The following is a 17182-nucleotide window of genomic DNA, read 5'->3' as shown; positions in this document are numbered from 1 at the left end:
AGAATGAATATGCAATACACTTAGCATATAAAAATAGTGCTAGAGAAAAAAAACAGTTGGATAAAAGTAGGGCACAAAAAAAATGAAATTTATTGCTTTACTATTGATATACAACAAACAAGCTGTTAAATTTTGTCCATCTTTGAAATTATTCAATGAAATTTAAAAGCCACAATGTTACTATTTATAATTTAGCAACTAATGAATGTTATAATTATTGGTGGCATGAAAGTAAAGGTGACCTAGAAGCTTCAGTATTTGCTACCTTCCTAATTAAGTATTTAATAGTGGTGTGTGTTGAAAAAATACCTATTATTATTTATTCAGACAGTTGTGGTTAACAAAATAGAAATGTAATTATGTCCAATGCACTCCTTCAATTTTCTAAACATCAAAATATACCTTTTGAACAAACGTTTTTAATAAAAAGCCACACCTAAATGGAATGTGACAGTACTCATAGTATGATAAACAGGAAACTTCACAATAAAAATATATTTTTATCATCTGATTATGTTAGGATTGCCAAGGAAGCAAGAAAATTTTCAAACAAATACAAAGCAGTTTTATTAAGACATGACTATTTTTATGATTTTAAGACACTACAAGAGTATATTTCAATAAGACCAGGTATAGGCAAAGACGAACCAGAAGTGAAAGATATTCAAGCATTTTTGCATAATCCATCATCATTTAAAATTTATTATAAACTTACGTTTAACGAGCCTTATTATGAAATACCTAGGAAAATAATTAGAAATAGAATAAGCCAAAATTTAAGTACCTAAAATTATTGAAGGAGAAATGTTTCAATTTCAAAAACTATACAAAAGCCCTTTGTCTCTAACCAAATCCAAGTAGAATGACTTACAAAAATTAAAACAATTTATGCCCATAGACACTCATTCCTTTTATGATATGTTAACCCATTTAAATACTTTCAAAACCAAAGCTATTAAAATAAAGTCTAATTGTTGAATGTTTAAAATTTTGTATTTCATTCTTCTCTGTAAATATTATTTAGTTTATTTAATTAAAGTAAAGATTGAAAACAGGAACTTGAAATCTGATTTAAAGAATTAATTTATAAAACAAATACAACATATGAATTGTTATTTGAAAGTCTAAATAATTTTATTAAAATTTAAACTGTTTTCAAGTAATGTATTATTTTATTTAATATCAATAGCAATTTTATTTTTATTTACAAATTTTTTTTAGTTATTTTATATCAATTAGAATTTTAATTGTTTTTTATTTTTTAAAAAGTTCTGTTTTATTGTTACTACTCTATTATAATGTTCTTAGTTATTCTATGATATCAAATAGATTTACAGTAAAACTGTAGTCATTTTGAATAAAAAGTATTGAAGTAGGTATTTCATTTAATAAACAAGTATTTTTTATATTGATAAAATTATTTAGTGCCTCACAAATCACAATGAATAACATTATAATTCTAATAACATTTAATAGTTTATTTGAAAATATACTTATTTGTTATTAAGTAATACCCTATATCTATGTATTTTATCATTGTTAATACACTAACTTCACACAAATTGGTAAATTGTTATTTTTCGCAATATATTAAGATTAAATTACACATTTTATAAATATAATAATATAAATTTAAAATGTCATTATACTAATATTTATTTAATTTTTTGTTGTTCCTGAAAAATCATTAAAATGTAGATATAAGGTATTGCTGTTAGAGTAACAATAGTACAAATATGTACTTATTTCTTTTTTATTTACAATTTTCATAAATATAAATATTTTATAGTTTTTAAAAAATAAATATGGGAAATTGTATGTCAACTGGAGATTTAAAAAAAACATGATATAATAATATACTGAGTAAAAACTCAAATAAATACGCATTATAAAATATTGCATTATTCAAAATTTGATATGTCATTAAATATACTCTAAAAAATAATAAACTTGGAATACATGCTCTTATAACTACAAAATCACTAAAAATTCAAAGATATACACTATAAACTTCTAATATTTTTTTGGTTGTGTCATGAAATTAATTTTAAGCTTACTTAAAAATAGATCTGATAATCCAAAAAAAAAAAATCATGCAAATGCAATAATTTTCAAGCCCTAATCATTAATCATTTATGTATATAATATTTGTGTGCTTATATGATCCACATGGAGAGGTACCAACTATAGTACTATATTATTAAATTAGTCATTAAGCGTTTTAAGGACAATTTTTAATGCTTAATTGCTATCAAAATGATTATAGTGGACAATTACAAAGTATAAATAAACATTAACTACTTTAATGAATAGGCATTTGGACAGAAACAAAAAAACAGATTTAGTCACTTAAAAAATGAAAAAAAAAATTCAAATAAAATTTATTATAAGATGTCACTAAAACTGTCAAAGTATGTTTGATAAAGCTCAATCTTGATAGTCCAGATTCTGTATCATTAACGCATTTTTATTGTTACTATTTGTGTTCAATTATTTCATTAGCTTTAAGTGTTTCTTGAATTTACAAAACTCAATTTTAATCAGAATCAAATTTGCTGTCTATTTTATGGATTCAAACATAAAATTCATACTAAATTACTACAAGCATTAAATATTAAACAAATTTAACAATTTTATAATAATATCGATCAAATAAAAATATATTTTATATACCAATAAATATTCTATAAATCATTATTTATTACACAATCATTTTTCAGCATTTTACTGGATATTAATTTAATTTAAAGACTCTTCAACCTGGATAAAAAAAAATTAAAATTGCTTAAGAACCTGTTTTAAATCCTCTTAATTTTTATTGATACATAACTAGAATATTATAATATAAATAAATAATAATTTCTCAAAATTATATGCAATAGTATCATTATTTGCTACTTTTTAATTTAATATTTAAACAATTTATTTATTAAAACAAAAGTTGAAAATAATTTATTCATACTAAAATTTACAAATTAAAATTTGACTAGTAATATGGCAAAAAATGTATAATTTTAAGTATTAAGTAAAATTAAGATAATATCTTAATTATAATTTATACATTTTAATATTGTCATAATTATATTTTTTTAAGTATTATTTATAAATGTTTGTACTCATACATTTTCAACACAATTTTCTCTTATTAATCACTACCTTTATTCAACTATATTATTTCTTCTATTTTTTTTTTAGTTATTATATAAACAATCAATAACTAAAGTATAGTTAAAATTATCAAATATACAATTTTAGTATCAATTAGACAATAATAACTGTATGCATAAACAATATGATAGGAATTCTTCTTCATGATAATTTAATAAAGCTATGACTATGTTACTTTCAAACAGAATTAAAATTCTAACAATCATTAATATAGTATAACACTACATTTTTTTTAAACAAAACTAAAGAATAAAATCATGAAATAGAACAGTCAACATCAGTTAGTCCTAAAGAATCTTCTAAGACATAGGCAATTGCTCTAATAATGTATGACATTGTTCCATAACTCCCACTTGGGGCACTGTCATAGAAATGTTGACATATATAAGCAGCACCACCACACAACAGTGAACCACCTTGGGTAAGTTCTTTGTGTACTTTTGCACAACACAAAGTGGCATCTCCATTAATAGCAATCTATTATGAGATAAATAAATTAAAATTTGTGAATATGAAACATACATATAAAAAAAAAATATAACATACTTGATCTTGTAAAAACAATTCATTAGCTTTATGTACAAAATCTTCAATTGTTATTATTCTATGTGGAGTAGGTGAAATTTCTTGTTCAGCATAGAGCGTAAATATCATCAATGTCTCAACTATCAGTTGTCTATACTCAGGATGTGGAATCCAGTTCAGTATGGTTTCTACAGCTAAAGCAAATTTTAACTCGCCGGATGTCATCTAAGTTAAGTAAAAATATATTAATTTAATTTTCAAATTATATGTATTTATCTTGAAAAATGTAACATACTTCTTGAGTTAGGCTCTGTGATAGGAGTTTTCCATCAATAGCTATTCCACAACACTAGAAAAAAAAAACCGTTTTATTATTTTTTAAACTTTATTTAGATCAAGGGGATTACTTTTAATGAATAGCTTGACAAAAATACTTGTACCTTTTCTAAGATAATCCAAACACGTTTATAGAATTCTCGAGGTACTCGATTTAATGCTCCATCTAAACGTCTACGCCGTAACCACTGACCTTGACGATCACTCTCTAATGCATCACTGTTGACTTCTGATTTATCAGTCAACAATAACCCTTCGATTTGGCTTTTCTAGTAATTACAATTATTATATTAATTTGTGTATTGGTTTTTTGCTTGTAGTCTATTTTTTATACATTTTTGGTCTAGTGGTTTCAGTTAAACAATTTAAGAATCAAATTACCAAAACATATTTATTATGCATTTGTATTAATTATGATCATTTTTAACATTCATAAAATTAAGAAACTGATACTCGATTTGTCATAAAATAAAATACTTTGCGACCACAATGTACAAAAAAGGTAGTGGTAACTTAAGCAATACTGAGGTGAAAAAATATCTCACCACATGACTTTTAATAGATTAAATACTATTAATTACCTTACTGACATGGCTTGATTTGTAGCTTATTACTGAAAAATTACCACGCCCCACTAGAAAACAAAATCAAATTTATTAAAAAAAAAAAATGTATTTAATTGTATTTTTAACTAAGAAATTTAATAATTTACCACTACTTAATATAAATTCTTTTCCACTCATGATATGATGTAATAGATTTTTCATTTCAAATGGTGATAAATTAAATAAATGTTCGGAACCTTCTTCTCCTGAACAATTTAATGTTCTAGATAATTCACCGGCCATGACTTGTATAATCAAACCAACTCGAAGCCTTAACATTTCCAAAAACAGTTGTGGTTCAGTTCGCACAAACATAGCCAAATAAACTAAAAGTTCCTAAATATTATAATAATTATAGTATATATTAGATAGATTTAAAAATTATCAATTAATAAATTTTACTTGTGTTAACATGGCTGTACTTTCATCATCTCCATAAGCATCATGAATTACTTGTCGTAATTCTCCTTCAGGTAAAGGTGTAGATATTGTATGCTCATTAAATGGAGGCATACCTATAGTTACCTAAAATAAAAATGTTTGATGTTTTTCAAAACACACAGCTTCAATAAATATTTATTTATTTAAATTTAACTTACCTGTTTTTGACGAACCAAAAGATCTGTTAAAGCTTTAGCTAAATCTTCTACACGTTTACCTAACATTCCAGCTGTATGTCTAACTAAACCCCAATGGTTTTGTTGACATGCCTTTTCATAAAGTAATTTTAATAAATCTTTAACTAAAACTGGTTTACAGTCTTCCTTCATTCCTATAAAAACATTAAAAATTTAATTACATTTTATAAATAAAAATAAGCTAATTTATAATTTATATTTGTGTCAACCTGTATCATATTCTAAACCATAAGTGTCCACTAAATATTGTAAAATATCTCCTTTTTCTTCTAAATCTGATTCACTTAACATAGATAAAATACCATCCAATTCAGCTTCAGCACACAGCAACTCTGTACTTGCCCTAAAATTATGTTTAAGTTTAATTTGGAGATCTTTAATTCATTGAACACATAAATTATAATATAAAGATAAAACAAGTAATAGTTGAGAAAAAAATATTGTGATGAAACGCTTTTAAGGTTTTAAACTGTTTTTTTTTTTCAATACTAGACAACACTAGATTTTGCTTTAAATATCGACACAACTGTTCATAGCCATAACTATCTCATTCATAGGATGCTACACATATAAATAACCATTTTAAGTATAAAAAATATCCTTTTCTAAAAATTGTTAACTTCAAAATGTGTATCTTTAAACATAAACCATCTTCCATGCGCTAATGATAAATCTTTGTAGACGAATACTAATTTACAACAAATATTATTCTTTTGTTAAAATTTTAAATTTTGGTATTAAATAATAATAAAAATAAATTAAAATTATATGAAAAACAATGTGTTTTTAATAAAATAAAATAATTAAAATATTCAAAAAAGCAATTAATTGTTTTTACACCTTGATAACCACAAAAAAAAAGTAAAGGATTATTAAATTTTGTAAATTTTTTGTATTATAAATTTTTTCAGCATTAATTCGATACTCAAAATGAATAAAAAAAAGTAAATATTTATATTACTTAAAGCGGCTATGGAGTCGAGGACGATGGTGCTCTCTTTTAGTTGGCATTACTACTACATTATTATCAGGAGATGGACTTCTTTGTGCTAATAATTTTGAAACAGCCAGAGTTTCAGCAACTTGAATGCGTCGTTCTTCAGCTGTAAACAATAGTTTAAAAAAATTAAATCAAATAAATAATTCAAATAATGTAATTACCATCAAGCATAAATGATCTTGTTTTCTTAATAGCTCCTTTAACAGACATTTTTCTTTTTATTTTCGAATTTTTACTAGGTATACAGGTTAATAAAGTAGATTGATTTGTAAAACTTTTGATAATATGCTCATCTAAATATTGTTCTACCTCTGTATTAAGCTCTAAAAAGTATGAATTATGATTAATAATAATTATAAGAAAATGTAATAGAAACTTACTATATGGCATTCCAATTTCTTGACTGCCTAAGAAACTAAGATTTGTAACACAGGAAGTACTAAGGAAGCCATTAAGATTTCCCAATGTTACTCTAAAAAATAGAAAAATATAATATTTAGTACATAAAATATTTAATATGACATGTTACCTAGTTCCGTTAATATATCCACTTTTTAATTTTTTGATTGTTGTTATAACAGCTAAAGGAATTTTACCTTGATCTATAAACAGTATGAATGGTATTAATACTTAAAATTAACTAGATAATTTAATAAATTAATAGTTTAAGGTTTAAAATAAATTAATTCTGTACAGCAATTATTTGATTAAAAATTTAAGACACAGCCATGCGACAAAAACAACACAAAGCTTATATAACATAATATGCAGAATTTGATACTAAATAAATAGATATGTTTAAAATATTTTTTACACCATTAATATTGATAGTTTTGAATATATTTACCTTACCTACAAAATTGGAAGAAGCAATTATAGTATACGTTGGACGACCTAACATATGCTTCCAACTCATTGTCAAAAATGCTAGATCCATCATAATATTGTTTAATAACAATTCAATATCATTTCCCATATAATATTGGTCCAAATCAAGTGTCTACTAGAAAATAATACCTAATAGCACTAAATCATTCACTAAGTACTACATAGTAAATACAAAAAAATAAAATAAAAGCATATTTGCCCTAAATATTCCTATTATTTTGTGATTTATTCAGAAAAATATTCAAAAATTAAATGATGTCAATCTATTAATAGTTACTTATTAAAATAAAAACACACTCATAAACATCAATTTTAATCTAATATATGAAAAAAACATTTTATTAGTATTTTATTAATATACTTTAAACACTATAATATAATTATTAACGTTTGCATCTACAATATTTATTTGTTACTAACAAAAAAGGAAAATATAATTTATTAATTTCATAAAAAAATGTTAAATTAAACTCATATTTTGTTATAGACTAAAATATTTTATAGTAATTAATAATTTATTATTCTAAAAATAATAACACAAAATTATATTTTTGAATATTTATAAAACAATAAATACCATAATGCAGTTTTTTTATAACAATAACAACTGTGGGTCGGCCTAATAGGTTTTGCCAACTAGATTTTAAGAAGTTTATTTCATTCTTAAATAAATCTATCAACAGATTATTGTCAGATGCAATGTAATACCTTTGACGATCTGTAATCTAGATTTAAATTGTTAAAAAAAAAAAATTATACTTTAACACTAAATCAATGAAAACTAGAAAACCTATTATAATATAAATTTTTTTGATTGTTTTAAACTTAAAGTTTATAATATTTCCTATCTGATTTCTGTATTATTTTATGAGTATTGATATTATTTAAATGTAAGGTATGAACACTTTAAATTAATATCAACAAAGACCTATATTTTTTTTCTTTAGATATTATACTTTACATATACATATAATCAATCTATTATCTACGTAGTATAATTTTTACTTTAAAAATTAAAAACTAATTGTAAAAATAAATATTTTATTTATTGCATAAACATACCTGTGGAGTGAAGGCAAATATTCGATCTTGCAATGTATATAATTTGCTGGTACTAAGAATTCCAACATCACGAGATTTTCTTCCAGATAATCCAAGTTTTTCATTTCGGCCTGGTGATTAAAGGTAACAAAAATAATAAACATTATTATTAACAACTATTTAATCAGTAACAATATAGGGAATAAAATATAGAAAAAAAAAAGCTTGCCTAAATATGTGTAAAGATGACTTAGAACAGTTGAAGGCTGCACTTCAATTGGTGAAACTTCACTTATGGTTTGAACAGCAATATCATGTTGTAGAAGTAGATCACGAATTGCATTATCTTCAGCTAACACAACTACTTGTACAACAACATCAGGTTTTTTTTCCAAACATAGACGCCTATTTAATGGATCTAGTTCCCCAACAGCTAGAAAATTCTATGAAAGTATAAAGTATTTACTGTAAATGATCTTAATTACAAACATATAGCTAAAAATATAACTCACTTCTTGCAAAAGTTTTCCAAGCATATAGAGTGACTGTGCCCATAAAAATGGACATCTTCCTAATGCTATTCGTTTTTGACTCCCTGGATTTTCAATTTCTGCATCTATGTTTTCACTCTCCAATGCATACAATTCAGGCACAAGTTTAATATCATCTTCAGAATCTATCATTACCTGCTCAATATTCATTAACGTTTTTATTTTAGTAAACTATATTAACACTATTTTCATAGTAGTTTTTTTTTTTTTTTTTTACCTTTTCTAAAGCATCAACATAAAAATTTGCAGTTACTGTATCATTTTGAAAACAATTATCTAGTATAAGATAACAAAAAAATAATGGCCATTCACATTCAATTTTTTCAAACACCCTCAGTTCATGAAGGTCATAATGAAGTCTATTAGGATCCTATAAGATTTATAAATCATTAAAAATAAAACAGTTATCAAGAAAATGAATTTACTTCACGCGGAGTTTTGTGGCCATCTCTTAAAAATCGCTTACAACCATATTTGCCCATCAAATTGGATACAATAGCATTTCTTGTCAACTCAATCAGTTGTGGATCATCAACTGAAAAAGCCGGGAAACTAATGACTGACAAAAGACTGCTATCTAATTCTTTTGAATTTGATTCTCTTGGTAGCATAGACTAAAAAATATAAATTTTTATACTGAAACAAAGAACTTTTACTTGTCATCACTAACTTGTAATACTGCATGACATTTTTGCGCTTCGTCTGACAATATATGTATCACAGAAAATGGCCCACCTCGTGCACCAAATAAATCTAAATCATTCATTGCTTCCAGAGCAGCTTTAGCCATTCCAATACTACTTGCATTTAATTCAGGTAAACCATGATTTGATTTATCACCTCGCTCCCATACACCATAATCCTGAGTAAAATCCATGAAGTAATAATTTAAGTTTTCTTTAAAAAAAAAAAAAAGTGTACTAACCGGTATACAATATGCAGATTCAATATAAAATACTAAATTTTGAATAAAAGACACTTCATCCAAGTTAAATACAATTTGAAGACCTTAAAATATAACATTGGAAATATATTATAAAATACAAAAATATTTTATTGAATTATTAGAAAATAAATCTTTTAGAGTATATACTGAAATCATTACAAATTAATAATATTTAAGAGGATGTCAGCACAATCTACTTTCAACCTATTACCAACACATAACAGGGTAAATTGTGTTAAAGAGAACTAATCACATATTGTTAGTTTTAATCTGCTGACCTATAGCATGTTAAGAATTTGTCTTAATTATTTTTAATGTAATATTAAATATTTATATTTAAATTTGTGTTAGCTATAATCACTTTTAAAATTCATGTATATTAATGTTTATTGCATTAAATTTGAATAACATTATATAATTCAATAATTGAGCTTTAATATTAAAATTATTAGTGTTACATAAGAGTATTTCTATCACTATTTAAGTATGGATCATGTTAGGCAATCAACAGTTAATTAAAATATCACAATTTTTTTTATTATTATATGTAACTAATAATAAGGTAGATGGAAGCTTAAAGTAATAAAAGAATGCAATAGACAATGGTAACTAAAATAATAATAAAATAAGCAAATATCATACAATCAATGATGGTTAATATTAAAGTAAAATTGTCTAATTATTAAAGTTAAAGCTAACGACATAAAAATAATTATACTGTTTAAAAATTTTCTATGTTATCTGGATCAAAAACAAAAAAAAAAAAAAGTGTACTGATAATTGACATACTCTCAAATAATTTAACCATTAAAATAGATTAGTAATAAAAATATTAATTTTTAAATTAATTTTTCTACTATGATTTTTCATTAAATAATAATTGTTATAAATAAGACTTATAGTATACATTTCTTAAAAATTACCTGATGCTGTCATCTGTGCTAGTATCAGTAAATATAATGAAATAGCATCAATTTGTAAGTGTCCCCATTCGTTATCACCAACAACTGTTTGCCCTGTTGCAGAACTATATTTAGCATGTAAAGAATGTAATGGATTTTGGGAAACTTTAAATTGCTCTACTTTATCTTTTTGCTGCATCATTGCCATTAATAACCCACGCATCAATTTCACACAACTCTGCAAAAAAAAAAAAATAAAATAAAACTATAAATTATAATTTAATCCTGACTAAATTAGGAACAAGTTACACATTATCATTTTATTTTAAATTATATGTACTTTAAACATAATTGTTCATTGTCAGACATAATTACCATCAATATTAATAGGTACTTTTAAAATGTTAAACAGTAAACATTCATAAATAACCATTAATTATTAAATTACACAATAATACTCATACATATACACACATCAATACTAAAATGTATTATGGTTAATATCTATGATGGAAGTTATAGTTGACTATGGAGACTATAGTTGTTAATTTAACTCAAGAGAATACTTAAAACTGTTGAAAAAAATCAAAATAAATAAATGAAATATTATAGGTATAATAAATTATAAAGCCAAGAAAATACACTCAAGTATAAAATAGAAAAATTGTGTGCATTAGTTATGAATATTCATGTATTAAGCAGTCAAACAAGCATAGACAATTAAATGATATTGAAAATAAGATAAAATATTAAACAATAAGCAAAAAAATTACATTAGGAGCTTATGTAACACTTATTTTATTCTAAATTGATTCATTCAAAGTACCTGTTCAAGTTCATAAGTTTTTGCTCGGTCTTCATCCATATCTGCCATTTTTTTACAGGCCATAGATAAGCCCCATACAGCCAATACCGTATAAACATTGTCTCTGATCCAAGCATCAGAATTACTTGGGCTGGCTGGAAACAAGCCCGTCACTGGATTCTACAATATTTAAATAAAAATATTTTTCAGCACTTAAATTTGGAATTAATTGACATTTACAAATAATACTACAAGTTCTCTGTCTTTTCAACCATTGTTGTGCACCAGAATTACTCTGTTTAGCGAACTACTAATATTTGATCTCTTTTTAACGCTAGCTAATATAAATAATGATGGTACGTAGGATATAGGGATAGAAATATTACAAAAATAGTATGTCGATCGTACCTGGTGGCACAGTATGATATTTTGGACTATCTTGTGATAGTAGTCCAGTCGCTGACCGGCAATACTTTTGTTGTTCATTTTTGACATTCTTCTCACTGACCGCCAAATTGGATGTACAAGGACCAAACTGAAGGTAAAACAGGGACAGAGCAATCGGTAAGTAGGTATATAATAAAACAAATCGTAATTATCTCAACAGCCACCAGTGAACCGGAAATGTAGAATTGAAAAATCGGACTTATCGTCAGTCTAGCTGATCAGAACTCGAAAGATCCGGACGATCGTTTGTGACGTACTTCTATTTATAACAGTAATAGTAGTAATAAATAATCAACCGACTAGATACATTATGCATTGTAATAATGTACAACTATAGTAATCATTGATTTTTCTCTTTCACTCGTCTCTACATGAGCCAGTTGCGTCTCTCTCTATCTCACTGGCTTGTCTAAACTTTTTGAATATTGAACTGTCCGTATCTCATTTTATTATTTTTTACTATCATTTTTCTCTCATTATCAGCTTGCTCGTTATCAGCGCTTTACAGTTCACACGGCCCAGTATTTTTTTTTCTTACGGTCGTCACTAAAACGGCGGCATCATACGTAACTACAATAACATTATAATATATCTAATGATTTTTAGCGATTCATAAATTTTTTATCATGTTAGTATACTCGCGTGTACTAAGTCGTTTTCATTAATCACAAGAAAATTATTAATCCTAGGGGAGGTGCGGGCAGGTACTATCGAATACGAAAAACAATTTTATGAATGGAGACGGCTGTCGGTATTATGGTAGGTTGATTTAATTTTAAAAATAATAAATAATTATATCATTGTTATTAATTTTAAGTTAATACCATCTTACCATAAATAGTGTGGATTTGTTCATTGTATAAAAATATAAAATATAGATATACCTATAAGTAATATTGTCGTTGACAAATGTTGTCAACATCTGAAATACAAATGGTACATAAAAAAAAAAAATGTGTCCATGTAGTATTTTAAATACTTTTATACAGCTATAAGGCCTATAAGTACCATAGGTGGAACTTGATAAATTTAGTTGGGGGGCTCAAGTCCTAGATTATTTAATGAAAATAATTATTAATAAAATAATAACTTGAAACTTCCTATTTGCTAAGAAATAATCGTGTATGTGTTTTATAAAAACAAAAAATAAAGACCAGCCAGCATTTAGCTAGTGATAATGCTAATTATATTTCAATACATTTATGAACAAATAAACTAAAATTTATTGATGTATTGCATTACTATAAATATAAAAATAAACAGTAAAATAAGGAAAAATTAATGTAGAAGAAATAACTAACTGTTTAATTATTAATTGTTAGGTACCTACCTACGTAACTACGGTAGGTATACATTTGGAAATTCCAGATGCTAATCGAAAACTTAGGGGGCTTAGTTCCCCCCGCCTATGCATATATTATGTGCAATCCTGTATTAAATTTTAAAACTTTCTGACTCTGTGAAAAATCAATTATCTATTAACAATAATTGAAAAAAAATAATCGTAAAATATTTAGCTTTGGTGGAAGTTAAAAAAAAAGGCGGAAACCACTAGTCTCATAGAGTCTTATATAAAATATAATGGAATCTCAATAAGTTAAAATTCAACAGAAATGCAATTTTTTCGACTTATTGTGGTTTTCGATTAAGTTTTTGAGTTATTAAGGTTTTAAAATGTATGTTCGTATTATAATTTTTAATTATTGTATAGTATCTATATATAATTACAGTGTGTATTGTTGTTTTGATTATTTTAAAATTATTGCTAAAACATGCGATTAGATAATTATTTACAAGTAGTAAATGTTTTTAAACTATGAAGCATTTTTACACTTACTACACCGTAGGTACGTACACTTGTAATCGATCGATTGTAAGTTTGCAATTAGTGTGTAGGTAATAGTATAATATACCGAATAAAAAAAACATGATAATAAACAAAATAAACATGATTAGATTAAATTATCGAAACACACAAGCCGATTAAACAAATGACTATAAAAATTTTCTATCATTATCCGTCTATACTCGGAACACAGAATGTTCGAGTTATCAATAGGTTTTTTTTTTTCAAGTAATCGAGGTTTTTGCAGGAAAATAGTATTTATTTCGACTAACCAAGAGTAATGATTCCACTGTACTAGATTAGGTACTATTTATTCGGTTTTCGATTGCAATTCGTATAGCTCACGCCATTCGTGAACATAGACATGAATACAGGGCATGCACTGTGTGCCTGGGCATGCTTTGCGATTTTTCATAGGTCAAAGAACCCAATAGTTCAATAGAACTGCCCATATGGGCCATATATTATAATTGTAATAAATATACCTAAATTACCTGAGTAAATTTTAAATATATTATTAAGCAAATTTAAAAAATTAGAATAATTTACTTTGAGCAAAACTGTCGTTGAAAGTATGTGTTTGGATACAGTATATCGTATAAAAAACGTGTAATGGGTAATGACTAGTAGAGATCAAAATGTCAAAAGAATTCGGGAAAATATCGGGAGAAACTGTTGTTTTCCCAGGGTTTCGGTAAGTATGAAAAATTGAAGAATATTAAAATAATACATTTCCAAAAAAAAAGGAAGTTTTCGGAAAATTAATAAATTATATTTATATTTTAAATAATCAAAGTTTAAAAAAGACCTCAGTTAAAAAAATAGACAAGAAACTTGTTATTGTCATTTCATATTTGTCAATAGAACGTACGTATCATTACATTAAACTATTAACTATTAAAGTATTAATTTAAGTAAATTAATAAAAGTAAAAATAACGTGTTAGAGTACTAGGAAATGGAAAACTATAAATTATGATTATTATTGTTATTTTTATTTTCATAAAATTACTGCATATTACATAATATTATTAAAACAAGTAATGAGTAATTATCATCATATTATTATTTGTGTGCGTTACTGCGTTAGTAGTACACTCTCTGTGACTATTGACTATACATTATGAATTTATGAATTATGATTATATACTAGCACCGGTGAAACTCGCTGTATACATACTATATAGTTATGCATTACACTATATACTATACAGTTACAGTATACCTACACTATAATAATATAGGGTATACATTTTTAGAATATTTATCTATTTTTGTATTAATAAATACTAAATAGTAAATAGTAACAATGTACCTATTACATAAATTTATTGTTTGGTAAATATAAATAATTTAGGAAAGGTTACAATATGTTTAAATAATATTATTATTGTATGATGTACAAAACAGGCTCGTACTGGTTCACCGGGACATCGGAATTTTCCTGTTGCGCCCCATAATCAATTAGTGTCCCTCTCCCCCTTATTTTTATATTATTATAATATTTATAATAGCGTATTTATTTTATACCTATGTGTGTATAAATAAATTTATGTTTTGTTATCATTTATGATATTATAAATTATAGAACCATAGAGGTGACTTGTAAAATTAGAATACCGAAATCGATGTTAGACATTTAAATCCATTGATGATTGCTTTTATTTCGGTTTATCTTTCATTTTATTTTTAATAATACCATAATGGAAAATAACATCGTCTCATTTGTTCGTGAACCATCGGGTATCGACGCGGTAGTTGTTCTACGAAATACGATTTACTTTCTGTAAGTATATATAAAATTATTTAAGGGATTGTTCTAATAAAATATATTATTATTGCCGAGTACTAATGCAAAATATATGAAAAATGTAGTACCTAGTACCTATCTGAACTTCCTAATTGTATTTTAGTAAAATTATCTACTTAAGCTAAAAGTTAGAAGTTAAATACCTATTGTTTATAAAATATATTTAATTATAATTTCTTATAAATAGGTACTAAAAACTAAAAAATAGAAATTAGTCCGAAATGAAGGTGAAGTGACTCAGGCGGTTGCCTAGGGCACCATTCTCAGGGAGTAAAGAAATTTCCTTTAAAAGTGTTTTACATTTATTTTATATCAATAATATTATTTTATTATTAAACATTTGTGTTTATTAATTATTTTAAAGTTTTCTTTTTCTTTTAATTAAAATAATATACATACAAATATTATAGCGAATATTTTCCTGGTGCAATCAATGTACCTATACCTATTTAATTTGTGATAAATATATACATATAGATATAAATATAAAATATATTTCAGATAGTCTAGGAAAATCGATGTGTAATGATACAACTTGTGTTTTTCTAATGTATGTATCATATAAAAAACATATCAAGTTTAAAAAAGTCTAATAGTTTTAATATAGAGAGCTGGTAATAATTATATAGGTAGGCAAAATAATCTATGCTTAAAGATTAGGAGTCTAAGTACACCTACGTATGCCGGCGAATGAAATGGCTCACTACAGGAGCATTATTTTAATTTTTTTATATTTATAAAGTTTCAAGCAGACCATACAAATAAATAAATACGACTATGTATATTCTTCTGGTTTTAAATTTTTCTATAGATCATAAATCGCATCAACATAAACAGCAAAATAAATTTAAAACCAATGTTTCATGGATTACTTAATCTGAACTCCGTGAAACACATTGACCAATAATCAAAATCATATTTATAATTTTATTCATAAATTGTAATTTGTGAACAATAAAAATTAAAAAATAACATTAATTTTATATTATATTTATTTTTATTATTGTAACTAAACTAGTTAAGATTTAAACATATTACCATTGACCAGTTATTTAGAAAACCATATCTTGATTATTTTTTGTACAGACTCAATGCCAAAATAAATCCTTATTGATACAAGTACACAATAATTCAAAAGAGTTAATTTTTATAGAACACATTATATTATAATAATATAACTATAATCGGCCCTCTGTATTAAAACTATTAGACTTTTTTAAACTTGATGAATTTTTTATGATACATACATTAGAAAAACACAAGTTGCATACATTACACATCGATTTTTCTAGACTATCTGAAATATATTTTATATTTATATGTATACATTTATCAAAAATTAAATAGGTATACATCGATTGCGCCAGGAAAATATTCGCTATAATATTTTTATATATATTATTTTAATTAAAAGAAAAAGAAAACGATAAAATAATTAATAAATACAAATGTTTAAGTGAAAAATGCCTAATGTTATAATATATCATCATTAGATGATCATAGATCAAGTATTGTAGTAAACTAGTAAACTTTAAAATGATCAGTCGCTGAAAATTTTGATTATAAATACCACTAGGATAATTTCTAAACTTTAATATTGTATATTACCATAATAAATATTTAAATAATTGATGAAAAAAAATATATTGAAACAATAATTATGTAAATTAAACAA

The 17182-nt window shown here is 24.9% G+C and overlaps 1 protein-coding gene across 2 annotated transcripts; it reads right to left on the bottom strand.

The window, feature by feature from the left end:
• Nucleotides 1–3042: 3042 nt before the first annotated feature.
• Nucleotides 3043–12274, bottom strand: LOC112596543 (probable phosphorylase b kinase regulatory subunit alpha). 2 transcript variants are annotated; one of them, XM_025342283.1, is made up of 24 exons: nt 11814–12274; nt 11427–11585; nt 10622–10838; nt 9678–9760; nt 9423–9614; nt 9178–9366; nt 8970–9122; nt 8714–8887; nt 8431–8644; nt 8223–8332; nt 7738–7885; nt 6802–6874; nt 6653–6744; nt 6434–6595; nt 6234–6375; nt 5482–5615; nt 5234–5406; nt 5037–5159; nt 4742–4970; nt 4611–4663; nt 4134–4298; nt 3989–4042; nt 3715–3918; nt 3043–3645 (listed from the first exon to the last, which is right to left on the bottom strand). In XM_025342283.1, exons 1-24 carry the CDS (start codon nt 11898–11900, stop codon nt 3424–3426), a joined length of 3552 nt encoding a protein of 1183 aa, XP_025198068.1. In that variant the 5' UTR covers nt 11901–12274; the 3' UTR covers nt 3043–3423. The 2 variants fall into 2 exon arrangements, with proteins under 2 accessions (XP_025198068.1, XP_025198067.1); XM_025342282.1 differs by lacking the exon at nt 7738–7885 and adding an exon at nt 7125–7272 and having other exon boundaries at nt 11814–11900.
• Between the last annotated feature and the right edge of the window lie 4908 nt (nt 12275–17182).

Source organism: Melanaphis sacchari, unplaced genomic scaffold, assembly GCF_002803265.2.
Source record: "Melanaphis sacchari strain LSU unplaced genomic scaffold, SCAv2.0 Contig32_pilon_pilon, whole genome shotgun sequence".
Lineage (NCBI taxonomy): Eukaryota > Metazoa > Arthropoda > Insecta > Hemiptera > Aphididae > Melanaphis > Melanaphis sacchari.
The sequence above is the reverse complement of the archived record's forward strand: the minus strand, read 5'-3'. Positions and strand labels throughout refer to the sequence as shown.

Bases quoted from the DNA above. Each gene is read 5' to 3' on its own strand.
- LOC112596543 (XM_025342283.1), bottom strand. From the start codon at position 11,900: ATGTCAAAAATGAACAACAAAAGTATTGCCGGTCAGCGACTGGACTAC. The intron at 7,886-8,222 runs GTATGTTTATGC...ATTTAAATCTAG, and splicing joins TATTTGCCTTCACTCCACAG to ATTACAGATCGTCAAAGGTA. The intron at 6,745-6,801 runs GTAACATGTCAT...TCTATTTTTTAG, and splicing joins GGATATATTAACGGAACTAG to AGTAACATTGGGAAATCTTA.